The 10,626-nt window shown below is 38.5% G+C and overlaps 1 protein-coding gene across 4 annotated transcripts in view; it reads right to left on the bottom strand.

Annotated features, from left to right (window-relative positions):
* ANKRD46 (ankyrin repeat domain 46) overlaps positions 1-10,626 on the bottom strand; it is a 62,507-nt gene that overhangs the window by 20,171 nt on the left and 31,710 nt on the right. For 2 of the 4 annotated variants that reach the window (XM_040494127.1, XM_040494129.1), the window contains exons 3-4: positions 9,311-9,648; positions 8,321-8,479 (exon numbers count right to left, since the gene is read on the bottom strand). In XM_040494127.1, coding sequence (XP_040350061.1) covers positions 8,321-8,479; positions 9,311-9,621 — 470 coding nt within the window. In that variant the 5' untranslated portion in view covers positions 9,622-9,648. Of the gene's footprint in view, positions 1-1,099; positions 3,134-6,675; positions 8,191-8,320; positions 8,480-9,310; positions 9,649-10,626 lie in introns of those variants that run through there. The other 2 variants (XM_040494126.1, XM_040494128.1) reach the window with 2 other exon arrangements.

A 10,626-nucleotide genomic window follows, 5' to 3' on the forward strand; every position in this document is an offset into this window, starting at 1 on the left:
ACCAACACAGGTCACACATGCAGCCTGTTAAAGAAAACATGTGAAATGTAAACAGCTATTTAATCTGAAAAAATATATAGCTACAGGTGAAAGAGTAATAGTATATTTGTGTACAGAGCTCTCCACAGCACAAGATGCGCTGTGGGCAGACAGGGTAGTACAATGGACTAAGCCCCTGGTCTCATGAAGCTTGTAACTGCAGACAAATGAAACAAACAAACAAAAAAACCATGTTTATTGAGTATGGTAACTGATGAGAAATAACAGCAAAGAAGGTTAATGAGGAAAGGTTTTCTGAACGTGCCAGAGTCTGGACTTCAATTTTAAAGGTTGGTAATACTGAGAGGGTGTGGGAAACGGTGCATTACAGGATGAGGAAAAGTTAAGGATTTAGGAACGTGGGTGGAAATTCAGTAACATACTGCTGTGATGGCAGCAGGTAAGGTTCTAAACGACTCCACTGTCAGGTTCATGACACACTAGGGCAGAAGGAAAAAAAACTTATAATCGGAGACAGAGCTTCAACTTGGAATGCCTGTTCCACTATGTCCATCTGTCTGACTCTGGACAAGTAACAACCCTCCCTGTGTCAGTCTCCTCACTTTACAAAATGGGAAAATGTAGCTTGGGTCGGGGGCTTAGAGATGACACGAGACAAGGCGTGTTAAGTCACATGTGATAGAAACGTACTTGATCATGGTAGTTATCACTTAAAATTTTTTTTTAAATGTTCATTCATTCATTTCCATAGAGAGAGAGTGCAAGCAGGGGAGAGGCAGAGAGAGGGAGAGAGAGGGAATCCCAAGCAGGCTTCGCGCTGCCAGCACAGAGCCCAATGTGGGGCTCAAACTGAGATCATGACCTGAGCCAAAACGATGAGTCGGACGCTCAACCTACAGAGCCACCCAGGCACCCCAGTTATTACCACTTTTAAATCCACAAGCAATTCACCCAAATTAGTTTCAGAGCCTTTACAAGACAAACTTATGTGAAACTGAATATACCTATTACATCAGGTTTGAAAAAAACTTTTCAAAGGTTGCAATTGCAACCTATTCCAAAGTGCCCTAAATTAAAAGACAATGACACACTAAGAAAATGGGTTGTGATTAAGAGACTACAAATGCATTTATTGGTAGTATTACTGAATGCTGAATGCAGAGATTAAAATACAAAGAAATCAGCACTTAAAATCTTTTAAAAATGCAGTATCTTTACATACACATTAACCAATTCTGCATATCTATTTAGATTTACAAACACAGAGCAAATTCCAAAGCTTTCACTCTGAGTATACTTTGATTTTGAGTTCTAGTGTTCTCCATTCTAAAGTCAGTTGTTTTTTTGTTTTTTTGCTGTTTTTACCAAGTATGATTTATTTTGTTTCTACCCTAAAAACAAGACTCTGTGAGCTGATCCTGAAGCAGTCCGTTAAATCAGGAATTTTTAAACAGCTCTTTAAGAGAGGATAAAGCCACATGAAAGAAAATGCCTAATCCTACATATACAAATACAAGAGAAAATATCAAGAAGCAACAAGAATCACAGAAATACCAATCCTACTCTAAACTATAATTTCTACTTCTAGCGACAATTCAATTAGCAGTAGCTTAGATGCCTTTGTTCTAAAAAATAAAACCATTAGTTCTTTCACTACAGTTTTCTGACTATACTCAATGAATAATTAGGAACTCTTCATATACTTTTTAAAAACTCAAGAATATGATTTATATGGAACAGGATCGTTAACAAACAAAACAGACCTTCAGACATACTGCTGAAAGCTGCAACATAGTTTGGGGACCAGATTTCAATTTCTCCAGTATTGCCATTCATAAAGAGTTTATGGCACCCAGCACATAGTGCTCAGCACTGTCAACTTAGAAACGCTCCATCCGTTCCTGCATCAGAGAATTACTGACATGGATGGAACTGTTACAACAATTCTCACAGGGCCTCTAAACAGGACTGCGTGTAAAGTGAAATGATTGTAAACTATGAGACTGCTGTGACAACACAGCTAGCTTGTAGAGCTGAATTTTTCACAATAATAACACTACAGAATTACAGTGACAGCGACATGTGTCAGAGTCCTCTTTACTGCTGACTGTTAAGTAGAAAAAGAGTTTTCTGACTATGTTTTTGATGAACAGGAGATCTTTGAAGTAAACATTAGGGGAAACTGGAAAGTGGACAAAACGAACTCAAGTTCTCTTTTTCACAGACATTAACAACAAGCAAAGCAGTTTACAAAAAAGAAAACCAAAGTTGCCCTATAAACAAATAAATATATGATCAAATCAATCATTTTTGAAGGAAATATAGCTCATTTTCAAAAGTTCTGTTTGGTTTGTAACTAGACTCGAAAATATTAAAATAAACCAAACAGATTCCTGCAATACTGATTTGCTATGTGAAAAAAGCACAAGTTTTAAGCTGAATCTTTCATTCTCTCCCCTATTCCCAGAAAATGAAAAGAAAAAAAAAACAACGGGGGACTCTTGCAAAAATAAAACCAAAACCAACCAGCTAACAAAAAGTAATCATATAAGAAAACCCTTTTTTTTGAACACCTCACTTTAGTTGGTCCCATAATCAGGGTAAGGTTTCCATAGCAAGGACTCCCTAGTCTCTTCCTTTGTCTTTCATTCTTCAATCACCTCCACGTTTTTATCAAACAAGGCTATGTGAAGGCTTTCCTAACAAGTCAGGCTGAGTCAGAGGTAGCTTTAGGATGAAGTATACTTGACTACGGTATGTGGTTAGTTCAAATGAAAACGTTACGTTGTTCAAAAAGGATTACAACACCTAAAAATGCACAACGAAAAAAATGTACAGCCCTCACTGCCTTGCCTAAGAGAAAACTTTTGAGAAACTCAGAACGTTGAGGCACTGGCCTCATCCCCATTAGCCCCTTTAATGCACCAGTTCAGGTTGGTTCTCCACAAAAGGGAGCACCCCGCTCACATAGTAGGCAATGCCAAGAGACAGCAAAGCAATGACAAAGATCAAGAGCAACACCCTCCAGAAGCCCAGATCCTCGACAAACTCCTGCCATGTGGTTCGGAAGCTGGACAGGACTCCTTCCCCTTGCTGCAGATTGGGGTTGAGGAGAGAATGGCTTTCCATGGCACTGTGAAAGGAGCAAAGAAAAAGGAAAGAAACATGAACAACGCATTCCACCCATTTTGGAGACATACAACAGTAGCCACGTAACTTAGAAAAGACAGGACACAACACTTATAAGAAGAAAACTGACCTATTCCTACTCGCACACATTCAGATACTCATGTACGTATCTGCATATATCTGCACAGTCTACCTTTGACTGTAAATTAAGCCACAATGACTATGTTTCTTGGTTTAGTATCCAGCAGAGCCAGAGTTAAAAATCATTTTCTAATGAAAAGCTCCTAAGCAGAAGTCTATTTTTTTAAAGTTTATTTTTGAGAGAGAAAGGGGGAGGGGCAAAGAGAGAGAGGGAGACAGAGAATCTCAAGCAGGCTGCACACTGTCAGCAGGAAGCCCGACGTGGGGCTTGAACTCAGGAAACCGTGAGATCATGACCTGAGCCAAAATCAAGGGATGCTTACCCGACCGCTCCCCCAAGCAGAAGTTGTGAAGTTTGTAAAATGAGTTGTTTCAAACTCACAGTATCTAAGTAACCAAATTTTGGTTACTTTAAATTTAGAATTCAAAACAAAGATTCATACCTTGAGAATTCATGTTAATGAAAATAAGATGGGTAAATCTAAAAAAGCATTTTATATACAGTGTGTGAATCTTAGAGTTAAAAGGAAATTATCATTTATTTAGTTCAATTATCTGACCAATGAAGGAATTTCTTCTTTTAACTGTAATCCTCTAAAAACGGACATTTAGCTCAGTCTGTCGTACATCTGAACAGGCCTAGTCATTATGGAATTCTTAATAGCTTCCTCCTACTGGTTGTAGCTCTACCTGGTACAGTAATACAAAATAAGTTTATTTCACTTCTGCATAAAGGCTGAATCTAATTGAAAATACAGTAGCACAAGTGTCATAAAAACGGATTCTTATGACGCCTGGGTGGCTCAGTTGGTTGAGCATCTGACTCCTGCTTTCAACTCAGGTCGTGATCTCACGGTTTGGGAAATAGAGCCCCATGTGTGGCTCTGCGCTGACCGTGTGGAGCCTGCTTGGGATTCTCTCCCTCTCTCTCTGGCCCTCCCCCCGGGTGTGCACACGTGCTCTCTCTCTCAAAATAAATAAACTCTGAAAACACTAAACAAAGAAACACAGATTCTTGATTCTGGTTTTCAGAACTCTATCAGTGAGAAATATGACCCCTATAAGTAGAAAACAGGATATCTGACTTTGGTATTTGGAAGGCCACACTGTGATGAATTCAAAGCTCAAAGGGATTAGCACCCACAACTATGTCACAACATACAGGCCCAATAACAGGGTAGCATTTAGATTAAAACCACAATGACCATAATCATACGTGCCAACTATCTCTTGCTTATAAAAGGTCATTTACTACCCGTCCTCAACCCCTTCTCTTCATATTCTTCCAACTATCTGGGTATAGAACAATGGAAACAGTCTGGTTCATCATGCAAAAACCGGCATTCTTATCTAACCTACAATTTTACTTTACTTCTTGATACTTAATCAGAGGTCCTTCAGCATTTACTAGTATTAGAGGTCTTCTCTAGAATCATAGGAAGCTGACTTCCTAATTGACCAGTCTGCCTGACATCCAAGCTTTTCTTCTTTATATATGAAAAGATGTTTATTTTCTAAATAAGGACGGACATTTTCAGTGGGAGTCTACCAGAACACAAAAATTTAAAAAAACCAAGTTCAAAAATAAGATTGGAACTTTGAGGAGGTTTAAATACATAATACCATAAATAGATAAAGAAGTTCAGGACAGGTTAATTTTGACTTATTCAAAATTTATTGACTATGTCCAAGTTGACATAATCTCATACTCAAAGATGTTGGGTATAAAATGAGAATTTAGTTGGGCATTCTCTAGGAGCTCATGAAGCTCTGCCAATCAGAATTTCCTAGGGTGACTTTATCCAGTGAAATGCTTTCTACTGTATGTGTGCACATAATACTTTTTTTGTACGTGTGTCATCAACACTGTCTTTGTCATCCTATGCTCACAAATTAAAAAATGACTACATTAAGCTTAGGACATATGGGGGAGTGGGGAAAATATTTTTCACCATCTTGATTTATGGGCCCTTTAGTTATGTTTTGTCTCAGAGAACCCTAAGGGTAATGGAAAATGCTAGGTACATTCAAAACTTGCTTCATGTTCTGCTAATCATCACACAGCTTTGCCACAATGCCATGTGCTAGCCAATTCCATTAAGCTTTATTCCTTAACCTTTTCTATTGATAAAATTCACATATCATAAAATTCATCTTTTTAAGTTGCACAATTGAGTGGTTTTTAGTATATTCACAAAGTTGTACAACCATCTCCACTGATTTCAGAACATATTCATCGCCTCTATAATAAGCTCTGTACCGCTTAGCAGTCACCGTCCATTGCCTCTTCCGCCAGATCCTGGCAACCACCAATCTACTTTCTACGTGCTGATTCTGGACATTTCATATAAATGGAATTATCTATGTCTTATTTAACCGGCTTCTTTCATGTAGCATGGTTTTAAAGCTCATCCATGTTGTAGCATATTGATATATGGTATGTCCTGCCTTTTTATGGTGGAATATTCCACTAGATGCATGAATGACATTTTGTTTATCCACTTATCAGCTGATGGACTTTTAGGTGGTTTCCACCTTTGGGCTTTTATAACTAATACAGTTATAAACATTCATGTACAAGTTTTTGTGTGAATGTATGTTTTCAATTTTCTTGGGTATACACCTAAAGTGGAACTGTTGGTTCATATGGTAACTCAGTGTGACTTTCTCAGAACTGCCAGACTGCTCTCCAAAGCAGCTACTCTACTTTACATTCCCACCAGCAGTGTATGAGGGTTCCAGTTTCCCCACATCTTGCCAATACTTGCTGTCATTCCATCTTTTTGATTACAGCCATCCTCCTGGGTATGAAGTAGTAACGCACTGTGGCTTTGCTCTCCATTTTTCTAATGACCAACGATGTTGCCTTTAAGCTTTTTAAGCGTCAACCACCACGTGTCTACCATGATACTGAGGGGCAAGAATAAGATAGGGCAACGAGGTAGTACAAGTATTAATAATTCAATCTCTGGGGGCACCTGGGTGACTCAGTCGGTTGAGCGTCTGACTTCGGCTCAGGTCATGATCTCACAGTTCATGGGTTCGAGCCCCATGTCAAGCTCTGTGCTGACAGCTCAGAGCCTGGAGCCTGTTTCAGATTCTGTGTCTCCCTCTCTCTCAGCCCCTCGCCTGCTCCTGCTCCGTCTCTCTCTCTCTCTCTCTCTCTCTCTCTCAAATAAACATTAAAAAAATAAAAAATAAAAACAATTCAATCTTTGGGGGCACTGGGTGGCTCATTGAGTTAAGTGTCCGACTCTTGATTTCGGCTGGTCATGATCTCACAGTTCGTGAAATTGAGCCCCAAGAAGGGCTCTGCACTGACAGCATGGAGCCTGCTTGGGACTTTCTCTCTCCCTCTCTCTCTACCCCTACCCTGCTTGCATGTGCATGCTCGCTCTCTCTCAAAAATAAACATCAAAAAAAAAAAAATTCAATTTTTTAAGAACTGGCTTTACATAATGCTATAAATAATACAAATCCTTATACTAAAGGAAATGACAGGTATGCGAAAAAAGCAGGAGTAAATATTTCATACTGAGCCACTCAAATGACTAATTATACGTACTACTTAGCTAATAAGTAATCACAACTGAGGCAAAATAAAGCTAAAAGTATACTTCTGACAGGAAGATGCCAAGAAACTGGCTACTAACAAAATATAGCAAGGAAGGTCCCCAAAATATACCAAGCAGAAACACATTCTTGGACATTTTTCACGGCAAAGAAGCTTAAAGTATTTGTGAAAATAAACTTCAAGTTATCTTGGAAGAGCATATTTAACAAATAATAGATAACTCAATGTTATTATGTTGCTTATAGCATTCTGTCAATCCGGGGTACGGAGGTGTGAGAAAAGGGCTTGCCAAGGTATCTCAATGTATCTTGGACTTCCTGCTTATTTTATCTCCTTGTCAGCTTCCAGTGATAACTCATGAGCAGCATGTGCTGTTCTAGAAGTAAAACTTACTCTGGACAGCAGTAAGTTCTTGAAAGTATCTAAACAAATAGTCCTAAACTTGAGAGTGGAATTAATGGTTCCCACAGAGTACACCAGCCAGAACGTGAAGAGGAGGGAAAGCAATCATGGGTACAAAGGAATCAAATTAAGGGTCAACTATAAAAAATAGAGATGATTCCATTAGCACTCACAGAAACCATGACCCCAGCAGTCTACGTGGACCATACTATCCTATTTCCCAGTCCAGATCAGTCAAGCTACTGGGTCAACAGCTGATGAGGGCCCTTGAAATATATTCTTTTGAAAATTTTGGGAGGGGACGATAGTAGGTGCATCATCCTTCCTACCCTGTAGTATCTGGATGGCTGCAACTCCATGGCAGTCAACCAAAACCCATGCTAGTACAACTCAGTCTGGCCTACTAACTTTACCTGATGAGCCAGTGGGGCCAGGAGTTTCAGAGCTCCCTGAACTGTACTGTAATCTGCTTCTAGATGAGAAACGATGAGACACTAAAGACCCTGTCAGTCACCACATCTTAGCCTCAGTTTCTTACAAAAGCCCAAATTTCATTTGTTCCAACTCATGGGAGAATCACTTTCATTTTCCCATTACAGAATTGTGTGTTAAATCTTAATTTCCCTCCTCCGGTTTTTGCTTGTCCTCAGCACTCCACTTTCCTGCCTTTGAAAGGGCCTTTTTGGTCTTAGTTCTAATACTGTCCAAGTTTTGAGCCTTATCTTTCTCCCCATTTTCTGAATTCCATTCTGTTTGTGACCTGCACTTAAAATTCTCAAACTCTTTGCTTCCCTCCCTAATACGCAGCTCTTAACTACCTCTTCTCTCTTATGCTGACAATATTGCAGGATTCCTTGCACGGGTCTAACAGAACATTACATGCATGTGGGCACGTAGTCCTTTCTGTTAACAGCTTCTCAATTGTAATCTGGAGCCATACGGACCTATATAAAGTTCAAAGAAAGTACCAAAGCTCTGTACTTGAAAGCAAATAAATAGAAAGCTCACAAAGTTGTCATAAAAGATCTAAGGACTTAAAGTGGCTTGCCCCTTAAAAAATTATATCGTAAGTACCTTTCACTCTCAGCTGTCTGCATGGTCTCCAGTTTTGAGTGAGTTCCTCTGTTAAATCCTTTTACCTCTTGTTCTTCCAAAGATTCCAGCAATCGGATGACATCTTTATTCACTCCTCTGCGCTTTGCCAGAACTAAGGGTGTAGCACCTTGATGATTGCTAAAAAAGTTCATACATATAAAGAGATCATCGTAACAGCTGGACTGTATTGTTAGTACCCATTTGTGTATATCTCAGTGATAAGGCAAAGGCCAAATTAACTCAAAATTAAAGCACAGTGCAGAACCAATAGTTGAACTAGAACTTGAATTTTGAATTCACCTATTTTTTTTCTTATAGGGAAAAAGGAAGAATATACAGGTAAAAGTGAATAAATGAGAATAAATAAATCAAAAAGAGAGCTGCTTCTTAGAAATTAATTGGAAAGTTCCAGATTCTAGATTCACTCTTATCTGACATTTATATTTTATAGCAAAAAAATACATTACAAAAAGTCTAAGAATTAAAAACAAAAGTCTAAAGCAACCAAATAAGGTTCAAATTCCAGCTGTGTGACCTCTGTCTTTGTTTAAACTCTTCTTGTCTCAACTAATTCATCTGTAAAATGAGGATAATACCTACCTCAAGAGCTATTCATTCTAAGGATTAAATGAGCTAACGTTACGTAAACACAGTGCCCGGTCCATAACAGATTTTCAACAAATGTCAGTTCTTTTCTTCTTTTTCCCTTGTCTCACACCACAATTAATTGTTAGCAGAACCTCACCACTATTTTCATAAACAAGCTTGCACTACTTCCGCATAAATCCAGAAGTCAGCCTCGTGTTTCCTCACTCCCCTAACAAGATTACCTTGTCTTCAATGCCTTTTTGAACTTGTCACTGCAGCTGATCAATGAGAAAGCAGAATCAACAGACTCTGAGATTGGACCACTGGTTGACAACCTAATGGAAAGAAATGACTAGACTTCAAAAACCACAGAGAACTTACCAAATATCAATTTTGAGCCCATTGGAAACTAAGAATTGAATAGTGTCCACATGGCCACAGAGATGAAGAGCTGTGTTTCCTTGATAATCTGTGGCCAGAAGATCAGCACCAAATTTATGCAACAGCTGGCAGATGTCTACGTTCCCTCTGGCTGCTGCGAGGTGAAGGCCTGTTCTGCCCCTGCTGTCACGAATATTTGGGTCAAAGCCACTTTCCAAAAGCCGCTTGGAATAGTTAAAGTCTCCATCAATACAGGCTTGTAGCAAGGGCACATTAGTTTGAGACGAATCGTTTACAAAAACGTAGGACATTATTCTGATGTGGTGGATGGAATATGCCTGTAACGAAATATGAGGTAAGTGAGATTCAGTAAAGCCAAACTAAATCAAGACAATGAAGTCATTTAGAAAAGCACTATTTCTTATCCTTCTTGGCCTCCTGTCTCTAATAACTTACCTCACCAAACAGAAACAGCAACAAAGTTATCAATTATGTTTTATTTTCCATTAAAATGCCTTTTATTCATATCCATTCAATCAAAACCGCAATTGAATTATTCTAAAGCTCTATTTCGTTGTTCATTATATAAAAAGATTAAGAAAGATTTTCAAAGTTAAAAAAGATATAATGGCTTAGATTTAGATTCATTGCATTGTCAGAAGACATATATAACATTATCCTTAAACTTTAAACACATGCTACTGCTGATAGAGATTTCTTATCTAAAACAAAAAAAAAATCCTCTTTCACATATTTGCCTCTTATCATAATTGAGATATTCCATAACAACTCTAAATAAACAACTCTAAATAAACAAAACTATCTGCTCAAAAGTTAACTAAATCAGCATGAAAAAAAACAATGAAATAACTTAATTCACATTCAATAAGGACCTGCTAAGTGTTGTGTCTATAGCACAAACCTCTATTTTCATAGAAAGAAAAAAGCTAGGAAGAGCAATAAACTGAATTTAAAAATTGGAAATATCATGGAATCAACTCAGAGTGTCTTTATTACAGTATCCATCCTATTCGGCTCTGTTCTGTGGTTATCTAAATACCTGATTTTGCCAAACTCCCATTTCCTGAAAACTGAGAGATGAAAAAAAAAAAAACAGGTCTGTCTGGGAATAGAGAGGCAGGGCAAAGGCAGCAATCCCAACTGTCTCCACTTTAAATTTCATCCATCTGAGTAACTCAGCTTTCCCAGCTTCACCAGTGTGTCCACACCTCTTTCACTGATACTTCTCTGCCCCAGCAATCTCTTGGGGTGTGTGTGTGTGTGTGTGTGTGTGTGTGTGTGTGTGTGTGTGTGTG

This window comes from Herpailurus yagouaroundi, unplaced genomic scaffold, assembly GCF_014898765.1.
Source record: "Herpailurus yagouaroundi ecotype Mexico unplaced genomic scaffold, PumYag 186, whole genome shotgun sequence".
NCBI lineage: Eukaryota > Metazoa > Chordata > Mammalia > Carnivora > Felidae > Herpailurus > Herpailurus yagouaroundi.